This window comes from Carya illinoinensis, chromosome 11, assembly GCF_018687715.1.
Source record: "Carya illinoinensis cultivar Pawnee chromosome 11, C.illinoinensisPawnee_v1, whole genome shotgun sequence".
In the NCBI taxonomy this organism is placed as follows: Eukaryota; Viridiplantae; Streptophyta; class Magnoliopsida; order Fagales; family Juglandaceae; genus Carya; species Carya illinoinensis.
This window is the reverse complement of record NC_056762.1, coordinates 31,143,390-31,159,581: the sequence shown is the minus strand read 5'-3', so window position 1 is coordinate 31,159,581 and position 16,192 is coordinate 31,143,390. Positions and strand designations below refer to the sequence as shown.

The 16,192-nt window shown below is 34.4% G+C and overlaps 1 protein-coding gene across 6 annotated transcripts; it reads left to right on the top strand.

Annotated features, from left to right (window-relative positions):
- The first annotated feature begins 1,005 nt into the window (after nt 1–1,005).
- On the top strand, nt 1,006–14,383 carry LOC122280918 (inactive poly [ADP-ribose] polymerase RCD1-like). 6 transcript variants are annotated; one of them, XM_043092049.1, is made up of 8 exons: nt 1,006–1,199; nt 3,225–3,340; nt 4,434–5,692; nt 7,446–7,687; nt 8,082–8,182; nt 10,569–10,754; nt 10,880–10,975; nt 14,005–14,383. In XM_043092049.1, exons 3-8 carry the CDS (start codon nt 4,551–4,553, stop codon nt 14,053–14,055), a joined length of 1,818 nt encoding a protein of 605 aa, XP_042947983.1. In that variant the 5' UTR covers nt 1,006–1,199; nt 3,225–3,340; nt 4,434–4,550; the 3' UTR covers nt 14,056–14,383. The 6 variants fall into 6 exon arrangements, with proteins under 6 accessions (XP_042947983.1, XP_042947985.1, XP_042947979.1 ...); XM_043092051.1 differs by having other exon boundaries at nt 4,421–5,692; XM_043092045.1 differs by having other exon boundaries at nt 1,006–1,203.
- Nucleotides 14,384–16,192: the final 1,809 nt, after the last annotated feature.

Sequence of the window (16,192 nt, the reverse complement as noted above, 5' to 3'; positions counted from 1 at the left end):
TTTTTTTTTTATAGTATTGGGCATTTGAGAATAAAATTTTGACTAATTTTAAGGTTGCACAACCTTTCAATAAGGAATTATCTACTCATGCACTTGGAATTATTTAATTTGTCGCGTGGAATAAAGTGACTCTACTAATGTATAGTTTTATATTTCTTCGAATATATATAAAAAGTCAAATATATCAAAGTCTGCAAATAAATACATAAACGTACGAACTAAATTATTGAAGATTTCTATTCAACACATGACAATGAAAGAGAGAAGGAAATTTCCTCTACTCTTGAAGATAAATTATACGACGTGGGCCCCCATGTCCTAACTCATCCCTAAAATTAAATAATTACACAGATTTTTTTAATGGTATATGAGCCATTCCTCGCTCCCATCCACTCATCTCCAACCAATTAAATGCCACCGTTTCGTTGGATCACCCGTCAGTCAACCAATTCCTACTTACCAATCAATTTCAGCCACGATAGCACATCTTCTCAACCCGCGGGTGACAATTAAAAGTAGGTGTTAAGCAAAACTACTTTATATTATTATTATCATTATTATTAGTATAAAGTAGTTGAGGTGAAATATATTAGAATATTATTTTTTAATCTTATTATATTTTAAAAAATTTAATTTTTTATTTTATTTTATATTAAAATTAAAAAAATTATAATAATTATATAAAATGAGATGAAATATTTTTTATATTCAATTCTAATGTAGAATGATAACATTTTTAAAAAAAAATCTATAGTCATATTATTTTTGTGAGTAATACATATAATTTTCACTTAATTTCTTTAAAAAAATTAAAATTCATCCTTAAAAAGTAATTTTTGAACTTATATTTTAAATATAATTTATTATTTTCAATAATTTTGATAAATTTATGAAATAACGTGATTTAAGGTAAAACGTGAGGTCTGCTTTGAAAGAAAAATTACCTACCTAAAATCTAATACAATATTATCTGAATCTTCGTGAGTGGGCGAGAGATTGCGTTTCGGCCAAGCAAAAGCGAAAGCGATAGGGAGCGGCCAAAAACATCTTCTTTTTAAAGGCCGGGAGTCAGTGCCTTTTCTACTATACGGTGTCGTATCAATCCGATCGCCTTCCGTTTCCTTGAGTTAGGGTTTTCATTCTCCGCCTCCGAACCCTTCTCCTGAAAAAATCAAACCCTGACTAACTTTTCATCTATCGTAGGTAATTTCTTTCTTTGTTTTTGTTTTCTCTGCCGTTATCGTTATTTATAGGTGTTTTAAAATCTGTTGAACCACTTTTGTTTCCGATGTGAAGGATCTGGCTCTGTTCTTCATGTTTGATCTGTTTGCTCTTTGTTTCCGGAGTCTAATTTTGGGCTCAAATCGGACAGATCGGAGCTGGCTCTGGCTGATTCGAAGCTTTATGCTCAAATTTTTTATTTTTTATTTTAAATTTGTGTCGGTTCAGAACTGCTCGGTGAAATCTTGGTTATTCTTTTAAAAGTTTTGTGTTTGTGTTTTTGGCACAAAAATTCTGATTTAAAAACTAGGGCGTTTCATTTAAGCATATGCATGTTTGTAGATCAAGTCAGTCTTTGATCTTTATACATGAATTTTCGTTTGTCGTATTAATTTAAATGAGTTTTTTTTTTTTTTTGAAGTAAAACAAATGAGAATTTTTTATGAAGCAAAGGGAATACAAATTTTGAAATTTTAATCGGTAAATTCTTGTTGTGAAACTTAATGAAAGGTAAGCGAGTTGAATTTTACATCTTGCAGTCCTCTGCTCTAGCCTCTTGTAGCTTAAAGCTAGATAAAGCTTAGGAGGTACAAGCTCTCTGCAAGTCTTTGAAAAAAAGTAGATCTCATCGGGAAAAAATTGGTTTTTTATGGTGGATCCCACTTTTTTAAAGATGTCCATTTTCTTAAGGGACTATACGAGGCTTGCATGCTGCTCGTTGAGTTCTGCGCGCTGGTCCCTGTTTTGGGAAATAATCAACATTTTTGCTTCTAAATTCTTGTTTTCTATTTGAAGTGAAAATTGGTTTTGTATAAATTTTGTAGTTTCATGTTTTTCATTTAATTTTTGAGAAATGAATTTATTGTTTTAGCAAAATTATGATGACAACGCTCTGCCCTTTTGTTTTTGACTTTAGGAACTGAGTTTTCAATTTAGAAAAGTTAAGACCTGAGTTTTATCACATCTGAAGTTTAAAATCTCTCCGTGTTGACGTGGCCGACATGTAAATATTTTTCACGGCAAAAATGATACAAAATAAAATTTTATAAGTCTATAAAATAGAAAAAGAAGGAAAGTCCTCCACTGCTACCAGCCCCACACGAATAGCTCCCATGGCTGCGTGCAGTCTTGGGGGACTTCCTCTCCACTGGGTGCGAGTAGGGATCTTGGGGAATTTCCTTCCCCTTCACTGCCCCGTGAGTGGGAACCCCCCATGTGCGCAATGGATGATGAATGGGAATCCCATCCCCCACCCATTTGGTATTTTTTTTGGGGGGGGGGGGGGGGGGGATTGCCCTCTTTTAATTTATTTTTTATATGTTTTAATGTTATTTTTAAAATTTTACTTTTTTTCTTTTGTTTTTTGTACAACATGCCACTATAGCTCACATAGGCTGTTTTTGTTGAGAAATTGACGGAAAATAAGACAGTGGTATTCAATTTCGCGGTGTCTCTTTTTCTATATTTATTTAGGTGTTCCTCTTGTATACTTTTAAGGGCTAGTTTGGGTGGTGAGAATTCTTCACTATTATTCATTATTTTATCATTATTTTTTTCCTTCTTTTTACTATTTTGTATTACTATTCATTATTATTCAATACTTTTTCATTACTTTTTTATTACTATTCACAGAATATCTAAGATCATCTTGCTACCCAAACACGACCTTAGTGTACTTGGGCTGCTCCGGCTTAGCTTTGCGCTATTCAATAAAAATTTCGATTACCTATTAAAAAGTGTACTTGGGCTATATGCCTTTTTCATATTTTAATAAAATTTTCAATTTGGTGTCAAAAAAATATTTAAATGTGGGAAAACTTGAGTCTTAAATTATTTGAAATTTAAAAACCTTGGGTCTTAATATAAAAAAAAGCACATCATGAATGCCATCAATCATCATAATTTTCTTTTGTTTCATATTATAATCTCTAGTCCCTTAAATTGTTCATATGCATTGGGATTTAGGTTTTTGATACTTGTTATTGGATGGATACTTTTCTTAGGAGCAGAGCTGGTTCAAGCTTTAGAGTAAGTAGGAAAGGGGCTTTTCTTCGTTGAGTTTCGTTGAGGTATTGGAGAAGAGGAACATGTACATCATGAATGCTAACACAAGCGCTAGGTATGGGTTGTTCCTGCGGCCAATATTAAAGTTGTGCATGATCTCTATATAAGAGCTTGTTGTTCAAGCTATCGTAATTTTTCCATCTTCATACCATTCTTAGTTGTGGTTGGTAATCACTTGGGTTTATATTTACTTTCTATATTACTTAAAAAAAGAAATTATCATAAAAATACTACAAAAATTTTTACTTTTCATACTGGCTTGGAAAATTACATGTAGCCTGGACCATATTACTCAAGCAAGAATATGCTATATATGTAATGTGAAGAAACCTTTAATGAGACCACACATTCCATAGTTCTAGTGCATTGGAATAAGACGCCTTTTCATAATCTGAACATAATTTATGGCTGGAGGAATGTGCTATGCATGTGTCTTGCTGTTTATAAATTTTTCCCTCTCTTCTTAAGATGGGAGGTTTTGCTGGGAAAAATGCAGTCTTCAGTTGATTGGACTTGGCACCAATGTTGTGGGAAGTTCTTTACTTCTATATGGTTGTTTGTGGCATAGTATTTATCTCAAAATACAACCATGCAAAGAAAAACTTTTGTGGCTTGAAGAGTAGTTGTTGATAAATTGAATTTTGAATCACATTGCACTAGTAGTGGAGCAAATTGGGCTTGCTTCAAACTTGTTCAAGATGACTGCATTTTGCAGTTTTTGATGAACAACTAATCTGTAACTTGCAAATGGTTTTAGTTGTTATTTAAAAAATCTACAACCAGAAAGTTGCTCAATGCTCACACTTCGTACTTCTGCCACCTCCAGATCACTGCACTTACCATAACACTCCAACACCCCCTCCCCCCCACACAAACACACACATAACAATGCTTCCCCTGTTGATTTAGCACCATTAATTCAGAGCCACTGTACCACGGCCACTCTGTGAGCACACACTTGTCTTGTATCTTTTGATTTCAGGTGTATTTGTTTGAAGTGCCATTGATTTACAGATCCTCTTGTATTCTCTTGGTGATTTAATCCATGTAGTTGGTTTATGTTGGCATTCATTTGTATGTCGTCTTTTTTTTTTTTTTTAAAATTTTAAAAACATGATTCTATATGTGATCACAGTTCTACTTTCCAGGGTTTGCCATAATGGTGCTGTTTTTGCAAGACTAGATAGAGCTAGAGTTGTACTTTTCTTGTATAGTTGAGCTTTTAGAGTTAGAATTGTGGATAGATATTGGTCTAGTAGATAAAAATGGAAGCAAAGTCCGTAAAGGCATCGGATAAAATTCAGAAAGTTTTGCCTGACTCAAAAAGAAAGCGGGCAAGCCAGTTTACTTCACATTTGAATGGAGTTAACCAACAAATGTTTCCCCAGTTGCCCACTTTGCATTGGTTGCAAGATAAGCCTGGCAAGCGAAGGAAATTGGACGGTTGCAAAAGCAAGCACATGAGTTATGGGTCTAAATTTGGCAGATCTTTACTCAAATATTATTCAAATTATGTGAAAACTGAGACACCAAAGCGTCTAATGTTATATCAGAATGGCGAATGGATTGATTTTCCCCAGGGTATTGTTGATATGGTTAGGGAAGATTTCCAGGTAAAGAAGGCTACTGTGGAGATTGAGTTAAATGGCCATCTTTTTGTCCTTGATTTTTTGCATATGTTTCAAATGGACTTGAAAACAGGTTTACAGAAACCAATTGCTTGGATTGATGAAGCAGGTAGCTGCTTCTTTCCAGAAGTTTTTGCAGATGATGATGAACTATTTGATTTCCATCAACCTAAAAGTGGGAAATATCAAAATCCTGGGGCTGAGGAGCCTTCTGGGTCTCATGAGATCAAGCTGCTGCTGGAAATTGAAATAAATGGAGTGGAGGAATATGCATTGAAGGAATGTAGTGGGGAGTCAAATTCCCAAGCTAAGCAGATTCAAATAAATCATAAACCTGCAAGCAATCACCTTAATGTACATGCCGAAAATAGTTGCAATTTTGAACCTGATGCAAAACATGATGAAGCTGCTCAGGAAAATAAACAGATGAATATAGATTTGGTCTCCATGCCTGAATCTGAAAATGCAGAATATGATTGTAATGCTGTTCAGAAGATGTTCGTTAAGGGTATTAGTGCTCTTGGTGGTGCTGAAATTGTTGAGATAAGCCATTGCTCAAGTGCTTTGACGCAAGCTCGCTTTGAGCTTTTCCAGACACAGGTGGAACTAACCAGAAAGTGTCGTGGGGATGCGAATGTTCGATATGCTTGGATTGCTTCTTCTAAGGCAGAGTTTCCTACAGTAATGACATATGGGCTTGGTCATTGTGGACCTTCCACAATTAAGTCCATGTATGGCATTGGTGTTCATCTCTCAGCTGCCAACAGCTCTCACATCAGGTTGGGATTTTTTTTTTTTTTTTTCATTCTAGTAATTAAAATATACAATTGAAATGTTGGGTTTTGTATTGTCTGCAAAAAATGGGGGGAACTTTGTTCCATAGAAGGAGAATTTGAGGATTTTCTGCGACCTATAGGATTGTTATCCCTTTTCTTTTTCATGTACAACTGACCACCTCTTTTTCTGGCAGTGCTCTTACTCTTATCTTTTAAAAATAAAGAAATAAATAAATTTCGCGTTCCTTCATGTTACTTTGATTTTTCTTTGACTAATGAGTCAATTGCCACTCTAGGACTTTGACCTGGTTGTGGGATACCCACTGACTATCAGTAGCAAGGTGCTATAATAACTCTTATGTTTGTTGGACTATTCATTTTTTTGTGTGCTCCTTTTTCCTGTGGCTTAACTCTGTTGCTTTGAGGATAAAAAAATTCATCTCATGACTCTCGTTATCTTCCATCATTTATCGTAGCTATCATTATTCTTTACATTCCTTAGCTGATGAAAGATTATGAAAGAAGCATTTTGTTAAAGGGGAAAAAACTCTTTTAAAGTACATTTGGGGCATGAATCATTTCGCTAGGGGTAAAAACCGACGTCGTCGGTGCAGTTTCGGTCCAAAACTTACGCCGCACTGACGTGTTTTATAGATGTTTAGGACTGGCAGAATTGGCAGAAGGGGTGAGCAAACCGGCAACCCTGGTATCGGTGCGATTTTGGTTCGGTTCTTTGGTTTCCTGTCGGTGGCACTGTGAAAGAGGAGGGGAGTGGAGGGTTGTGGTGCTGCGTGTGAGAGAGGAATTTTGAAGAAAGAAGAAGAGGGGGGAAGAAGAAGAGGGAGGGGAGGGGGCGGGGCCAAAATGACGCCGTTTCACTCATTTAAGTGAAACAATGTTGTTTTCTATACGTATAATATAAAATATATATATAATCGGCTGGTTCAGCGGTTTGAACCAGGTTCAAATCGGGACCGAACTGGCTGGCGTCGGTTTTCTTATTTTCTTGCCGGTGGCCAATTGGTTTCCTGCCGGTTTCGGATTCTGGCAGCTGGTTCGTGTCGGTGATGGACGGTGTGGTCAGTTTTTGTACAACTCGACATTTCACTACTATTCACAAAATCTTGAAAATACTCCACTAATATTCATTATTTTATCATTATTTTTCACATACTTTTCATTACTTTTTACTATTATTGAATATTTTATCATTACTTTTTCACTACTATTCACAGAATATCTGAGATCACTTAACTATTCAAATGCAACAGCCTCCAAACATGCCCTTAGATGACCTCAGAAGCAAGCAGGATGAATTTTGAAAAAAAAAAAACAATTTGATAAAGGAGGGTCCAAATTAAAATGTCATATGGGAAGTTAAAAGGATAAATGCATTAGTTTTTTAAAAAAACTGTCAAAAAAAAAAAACTTTCATCCATCTTGGGACTGCAAAAAATCATCTAGTGTCTTTGCAAAGTGAATAAACTATATGATTTTCCTAAAGAAATGTTTGGGATGCATCATTGTGGGTGGTTATTATTTTGTCTTATTGTCCTGTGTACTTGAGCTATGCCTATCTATATTATTAATAAAATTGTGTTTACTGATTAAAAAAAAAATTATTTTGTCTTATTAGTTCCAAACAATGAAAAATACTTCTCTGCGGTCATTGGTCATTGTCCACATTATCATGTTACAGTTTACATTTGAGTTTATTAGTCTTTAGACAAGGATTGAACATTTTATTTAATTACAGTGCAAGTCATTGTGATGTTGACGAAAATGGGGAACGACACATGTTTTTTTGTCGAGTGATAATGGGAAATATGGAGGCTGTTTGTCCTGGCACTAAACAATACCGTCCCAGTTGCAAGAACTATGACAGTGGAGTGGATGATCTTGAAAATCCGCGATTTTATATAATCTGGACTATGAATATGAACACTCACATCTACCCAGAATTTGTTGTCCGTTTCAAGATCTCTTCCAAAGCTGAAGGTGAAATATCACTTCTTTCGGGCGCTCTTTTGTTTCATGGTTATCTCATTTTTCCATGAAATTGCATTCAAACTTGTGTTCTCACATTTTACAATTTGATATTCATGCTAGTTCATTTATCAGAAATAAACTAGTGATCAATTGCCCCGTTTCTGTTTCAAACTTGTATGGAGAATGTTTAGAAGTATTTTAAGAAACAGGATTCAGCCATGGATCATAGATATCTTCTCTTGGTTGGGTTTTGATACATTCAAGAGATGATTCATCACTGCAACTACTGTCCAGTGAGATGGCCAGCTATGTCTTCCGCGGATGCTGTATGGATTGCATGGATTTTTTTTTCTAGGATTTTTTTGAAAACTTGAGCATTTGGTACCATATGTTGTTCCTACAGGGATTTTGGTTGGAAATGAGACTAAGCACGATGTTTCAGGGATTACTACATCTTTTCAGATGCCTCAGGGCCAACGTTTAGAGTCTTCTCCTGTTGATATAGTAAGCATCTTAAATTATTATATGGTGCTTGAATTCATGTATTCTTGATTTCCATTTTCTTTTTATTAATGTTGTTAGATGCAATTTTCAAGAATTTGCAATACGGATTTATAAAAATTCCAAGGCCAACATTAGTTTTTCCCCATTAATTTTTAAGGTTTGATTTTTCTTTCAAACTTTTTTAAGTGTTCTTTTTAAAATTTGCTGATTTTCAAATTATATTTATTTTAATTATAGTTTTATTTTTAACAGTTATTTTCTAGTTTTGAGGATTTTTTGGACATGACAATCAAAGCATTTTTTAAAGGCTTCTTCCATAGTTTTTTTTGACATGTCCTTGTGCGTCTAGTGTTCATGTGGCGAGTGCCATGTCAACATTTCCTTTCAATAAGTTAGCAAGAAGTTAGGTGGGATCCCCTCCAGATATGGTACATGCATACGGATTTTTTCCTTTAAAATTGTACCCTATGGACCAATGCAAATGGATGAAATTACCAAAAAAAAAAAAAAAGAGAGAGAGAGAGAGAAAAGAAGAATCATACTCATTTATTTGCAATGTTGGATATTTGCACATATGGCCCTAGGGCTGCTACCTTCCCCATTATAATGGGGCAGGTATCTACCCTCCCTGTACCTGAACCCCATCCCCACCTAGGTAGGGTGGCAATATGCCCCCTGCCCATAGTTTTGAATTTTGTTCTGTGGCCAGGATTTTCTGTTTTGGTGTAGTATTTGGTATACTATATATCCTCATTCCGTTCCATTCCAAATTTCGGTCCGTTCTGGTTAATTCCGGACTACATTCCATTCCGAACCATTTAGCCCCGTTTGAATTTGGAAACATCTTATCTTATTTTATCATTACAATTTTTCCAAATTTTTACATAAAATATAATTAATAATTCAACCTTTTCAAATCCCAAAACAATAATAATATTAAAAATTAATATTTTAAGAATATTTTATTCAACTTTCATCTATCATCTCATCTCATCTCTGAATCCAAACCAAAGTAATTTTTTTTGAGTTTGGATGTCGTTTTTGTAAATTTTTAATCTAGATGGTATTCATGTAATTTTAAAATCTAAAAATCATTTATATAATTTTTATTTTTATTAACTTTAAATATGTCCAATCACTCTTTCTTTTTAAATCTCATAACTTCTAATAATTTTTTGGCTCTTTTCTTTTTCTTCTTTGTTCTTTTTTGTCTCAACTCAAGTTTATGATTTTATAGATTACCAATTCTTCCATCTCTATTTATGGACACAACACAATTACATACATGATACACACTTATATATATGTCTTTATTTTATTAATTGTCAGTTTATATGTTTAAATATATATATAAATATATATAGCTAATTCCGAAGCGGTACCCTGGAACACAATGATATCAAAATATTCCGTTCAAGTGTTTGAACTAGAATGATCACTGGAACGGAATTTAAAATATTGCCCCTACCACCCATATCCCAGCCCCTGCCCGCCTGTATCTGTTGAATGGGTGGGCTGATTTTTCTTCATTACCACCCATAAATCTGCCCAACATGAAATATGCAAGAAAAAAATTCAAAGAAACCTACAGATTCGCATATATCAAAAGATCTGCAACAAATTACATTTAGATTTAAAAAAAACCTCCAGTAGAAGAAAGGAGAAGGAAAGGAAAGTAGTAGGGTTTTCTTTGTTTACATAAGGGTATGCAAGGCAGGTGGGTGGGTCTGCTGCCCATTAAATTTTTAAAACCCAGCCCGCCTACCCAGCCTGGGATAATGAGTGCATGCCGGCACATTGTCATACGGGCCAGGCAGGATTGGCATGCTGGCCATGTAGCTGGCCTCTGCTACTCAGCCGTAATTATGGGCATGTATTTTTTTCCTTAAATATACAGGCCTGTTCATTGCTAGCTGTTCTCGCTTCTTGGCTGATTATAAAGTATACGTTTCTTTAATTATTACTTTCGACTATTCATTTATTTTCGGTTGAGGTTTTCAGATTCCTGCAGTTGTTTGATTAAAAGGTGTGTTGTACTATTGGAGTCCCTTTGATTATAGTTCCTTCCAGAACTTATTTTGATTTCTTCATTGTGATGGCTGTCATATATATTGGAGGCCAGATGTGTTTTCTTTTTATTCTAGTATGCTAATAATTGTAGCATGCACTTACTTTTAATATTATATATATTTATATATATTTGGAGCATGCACTTTTGATTAAATTGGAGAGTGCATGCATTCTGATTCTTTCAACCATTATTAGAGAACCCAATCATCTTTGCTTGCATTCACAAACTTCATGATGGAGTTTTTTTCTTGGTGGCTATGATTGTTTGCACAGATGTCAGGAACTGTTTTAAACATTTAAATTTGTTCTCTTTTAGGAGAGCATAAGTCATCCAATTTCAGATTCTGGGAAATCCGAGGGGAAAGCTGCTAGTCTAGGTTCAAGCAGCACTAGAGCTCCTAAATCTGCTTGGATGCCTTTTCCCATGTTATTTGATGCTATCTCAAATAAAGTTTCTCCCAAGGCTATGGAAGAAGTTAATATGCATTATCACTTGTTCAGGGTATGTTTCGTATTTTCTGTTTCGCTTAACAACTCCTGCCCAACCCTTTTCCTCCCAAGATTTTGTTCTTGATTGAAGTGTTTTTTATTCTTCCTATATAATTTTCTTTTTTGGGCATTTATCAGGCAAAAAATATAGAACGCGATGAATTTATCAGAAGGTTGAGATTGACAGTAGGAGATACTTTGTTAAGGTCTACAATCACAAATCTTCAATGCAAGGTATGATTCATTGTTCTGAAGATTAGTTGGTGTGTAAAGTTCTTTGTGCTCTTGGGCTGTCGGTGGTAACTTATTGCAAGGAGTAATTTCATTACATGCATCGAAAGTGCGCCCTGCTATGAAGTGGAGTGTAGAAATGTTTACATTTACACAGTTTTCAACAGTGCAAATGTTTTAATCATTTATTCAGTGGCAAATTTATTTGTTTGATTTTTATTGTCATGCTAGGTCAGCAGCTAGTACTTTTCGGTGGTGGTTGTAGGTTCATTTTGGTTTTGAGAATGGTTGTACCCATTGTTGGTGAAAGCGCTAGGTTTGAATTAAGAGTTTATCTCAACCCATCTTAACTCGTCTCATCTCATTATTACAACTTTCTTAAATTTTCATATAAAATATAATAACAATTCAACTTTTTCAAATATTAAAACAATAATAATATTCTAATAATATTTTATTTAACTTTTAACTTTCATATAAAATTATCTCATCACATCTCACTATCCAAACCTCAAGTGCAAACACAATTTATAGCCTAGTCGCAGAGAACAAATGCGCTTGATTGAGTAAAACACATAATTTTAAAATTGATGTACGATAACAAAAAATCTACAAAATACAATAAAAAGGTTTAAAAATCAGGATTGTGTTATATTTAGCCAATTCGCTCAATTTGTTAGTAGTATGCAACATTCAAATTAAATAGGAAAATGATACTTAGCCTCATGGATTTGCTCCCTCAAAGAAAATGAAAAAAAAAAAATTGCAATTTGTACTGGTGGTAATTTTGAAGGGGCAAATTCGTGGGGCTTAGTAGCAGCACCCAATTAATAATAATATATATATAATTAGGAGAATTTTTTTATGGGGTACTTGGGTTTCGGTCTTGTATTTTTTTTTTAGAAATAAGCACCTGTTGTATTGTGACACTCAATTCTGATAAGTGATGGATGTAGACGCTGTATGGGATCTTACATTGTTTGAGAATGAGAAGTTCTTGCTATTTGTAATGCCCTAATAGAAGACTCAAGTTACATGACCTATACTCCAAAATGACTTGTCGATACAATTAGAGTTCCATTGAAATATTATAAAGAGCAAGAAATTGGAATGTTACGATTATGAGAGGCTTGGGATTGTGATACTACATTTTGATAAGCGATAAATGTATGTGGGGTATGAAATCTCACATTGCTTAAACCCTGAGGGGTAGCTCAATTGGTCAGGCCTTGGGTTTGCTTCCGAATGGTCACTAGTTCGTTCGAGTCCCCTCAGGGTCACTGGAGGTTTACTTGACCGTTAACTTCAGGGTCCTATGGGATTAGTTGAGGTGTGCGCAAGTTGGCCCAGACACCCAAGGACATAAAAAAAAAAAATAAATAAAAAATCTCACATTGTTTAGAAATGAGAAGTTCTTGCTTTTTATAATGTTTTATTGGAGCTCTAATTGTATTATTGACTAGTCGTTTTAGAGTGTAGGTTATGTGGCTTGGGCCATTTATTGTGGCATTACAAGTATGAGTTATTTAGAAAGAGGACTCTGTTAGTATTTTTGGAATTTTGTCCATCCATGTTAATCGAAAGAATGAGAGTTTCTTAGATTGCAACGAGTCAAATTAATTTTGTAAAATAATAATAATAAATAAAACATATTTTATGCTTAAAAATATCAAAGTTAAAAAAAAGGGCGATCACCATGGGGTGGCTAAGACTATGCTTCCCATGTGGTGGCTGACTTTACTTGAACCATATTCTATAAAATTCTCTTGTACTTAGTATATACATATATGACACTTGATAGCCACTCATAAAAAGACATTGAATAGCCATAATTGAATTAAAGTACATAATTGAAACAAAATATAACAAAAATGGCCATGACCAAAAAAGCTCAAGATTTGTAGGTATTGATTTCTATGCTAACATAAGCCATCAAATATCAATCAATCTAGAAAGCCAACCTTGACTTTTATATCAGAGTTCTAAGCTTATATATCACATATGACATGTGGTTCCATGGTACGGAAATGATCATTAATATCAAGTAAATACTTAAGAATATTTGTGTACATCGTTTTCTAGGTCTTGAAATGTTAAATTAATAAATTGTTTTAAAAAAATTACATAAAGCGTGTACTTTTGCTCATTAAGCTCACAAAAAACAGGCTTAAAGCATGCTTTTGTGAATGCACTTCACTTTTGGTAAGCAAAGTCCTTGGCACTTTGCACTTTACGCTTAAGCTTGCTTTTACCAACACTGATTGTACCAGAATTTATATTTAATAGGGTGTTAATAAATGTAGTCTCAATTTAGTCGTGAATATGGGGTTTGACTAAGTCTAGCCATTCTTGAATTTATGGAGTTAATTTTTCATATATTGAAAATAGACAAAAGGTGACTTCAGGGATATGATAGCAAATGTCGCTATTCTGGCTTTCAGTTGAAGTATGAGGGGAATATGTAACCCAAGGATGGGATTTATGGCAACAATGTATCCGATTAAAAATCTTTTAGCAATGACGGTAAAGGAATTACATCTTGTAAGTTGAACTCGATTTGTTTATGTGGTGAATTTGTATAGACTTATTAGAAGTGTTATAAAATGATTTTAAGTAGAATGCTTAGCAAAATATAATCCTATTCTAAAGTGAGAACGTTAGAAACTGACTGGCTGTAGGAGGCCACACAATAAGTGTTGCCCCTTATAAAATTCCATTTGCCCAGGAAGTACATTGAACTTGTTTCAACTTGTCCTAGGATCATCTTTTATAGATGTGCTCCTTGTATGTTCTACGTGATTGAATTGAACCTGCATCAACGTCGTTGAAATGTTTTCTTGTCAGTATAGTAGCAAAGCACGACTATATTTACAGGATAAGTATGTTTGGTATTTAAGGTGTCGGGTCATTTTGGCACTTTCTTCGTGTGTCAAATGCTGCTGCCTTTGAGTTACAGTTCAAGGTACATGAATCTAAATTAATCTACTGCATGAGAGTGATTCCAATTTAATATATCTTACTGGTTGAAGCAGGTACCAGAGAAATCTAAATTTGATCCGGAAGTGCCGAAGCCTAACATATAAAAAGGTTCGAGATGCCGTTTAATCAACTGTGGCACATTTCAGCGTTTGAATATGGTGGTGTGCTTAAGGAGTTAAGATCTTGGACTTTGCATGCTGTATAAATGCGTCGACTTCAAAGTTGTGAATATAAGTAGAACTGCTAGTAGTTTTACTATATATATTTTTTTAATTCGTGATCTAGCTTTATGAAGTGGAAGTTGGAACATGGGACTTCCTCCGTACTTGTGGGTTTTAATTTATCCTTGTCTGTTGACTTTGCTAGACTTCGATGCTTGTGTTTGAACGAGCAATATTAAATCTTATTTCAGTGGGTTCTTATTTTCTTTCATTTGTCGACCTGTAAGACAAAGCTCACGATATTTTATTGGTGAGACTCTACGGGTGTTAAATCTTAAGTTGAAGGGTCTAGAAACTTGGATCCACTATTTTTAACCATTTGGAGCTGGAGTTTCCTTCATTTTACCTTGCTACAGATGTGAAAAATGAAAATAATGTTGAAACTAAAGACAAGCGGACCAAAAAAAAAAAAAAAAAAGAAACATATCCGATTGTCATTACTTTTGGGAAATGCGATTTTCTTGGGATTAGAGGCCATAGCACCTTGATTTTAATAAAACATTGCTTTGCTGTTGTATTTTGACATGTAACAATTTTATGTCTTCTTATGTGTGGATTAAACGTGGTTTTCCATGTTTAAGAGCAACTTTCTACGGATGGGTTGTGCCCTCACGAGGAAAATTCGAGTGTGGAGACTCTTGCTTTCCTTCCTTGTTGCTGGTCTACATGGAATCAGGAGAAATTAATCTTGATTCTCTGGTAGATATCCTTTTCTTGGACTGCTGGCCGCGACAACCGAAATGGATTGAGTTCATGTGCCTCGTAAGTCGTAAGTGCTTTGCGAACCATATATGATATACTATCCTCATCTTATTTTCAATTTAGTGTGTAAACGTAGCACTTAGTCACGATTACGACGTCAGGTGCCATGATTCGAGCCTTCGCTGAGAGAACTTTCTTCGATGCAATATCTCTATTTGGATTGCACGGACAGCGCCCCTCCATTTTTCTGTGTCTCCCTCGCCCACCGCAAGGACTGCCATGGCATCCGGGTATGATTCTTTGTCTGATTTCATCGATTTCCTCTGGTTTAAATCTATTTTGGCCTCTGAGGTTCCGTTCATTGTTGGAAAATTTCACGATGCCTTATTTGGTTTCCGTATTTTTTTAATGATTCTTTCTCAAAGTTCTATTTTTATCTTTTTTCTAACTCCACGATTACCCTGTTTCATATATATATATATATATATATAAATATATGTTTTATGGGACATTTACCTTTGCAACCACTCGATCCTTTTCCTTTCTTGAACAACGCTTTACTTTCAAGAAAAAAGAAGAGAAGATTATTTCATTCTCCAAGGTTTTGTTTTGGTTATGAGAACGAGGGTCATAGAAAAAGATCAAAAAAAAAAAAACTTAGTTTTTTTTGCTTGCTAAGTTGGTTGTGTTGGAAATTTAGACCTTCCAAATTCATCCCTTGGAATCTACCATTTGCAGGAGTATAAAAAAAAATAGAGAAACAATAATAACATAAGATTTTACATGTAGAACTTTCAAAACAAGAGAAAAACCATCAAACTTAGAGAAGAAAATCTACTATGTGAAAATTTGTTATAATCATACAATTTTTCTTCTCACTTCAAATACACTTACAAAACTTTTCCCACTAGCAAATTTTAACTTACATCTCTTTTTCATTTTACAAAAAAGGATAATTGAGGAATTTTACTAAAGTCACAAATTACTAGCTAATCATATAATTGGTGCACTTAACCAAGGAGGCTAAACTTCCTTTTACAGGCCTTGAGCCATAAATAATATATATCCACACTACCACACCAAAGGTACACCCACCAAAAGAATCTCTCTGATACCACTTATTGAAAATTTGGATATCTCAAATTTATCCCTTGAGATCTACTATTTGCAGGAATATCAAGAAAAATAAAGAAATAATAACAATACAAGATTTTACGTGGAAATTTCCAAAATAAGAGAAAAACCACTAGACCTAGAGAAGAAAATCTAATATGTGAAAAATTGTTACAATCATACAATTTTTATTCTTACCCTAAAT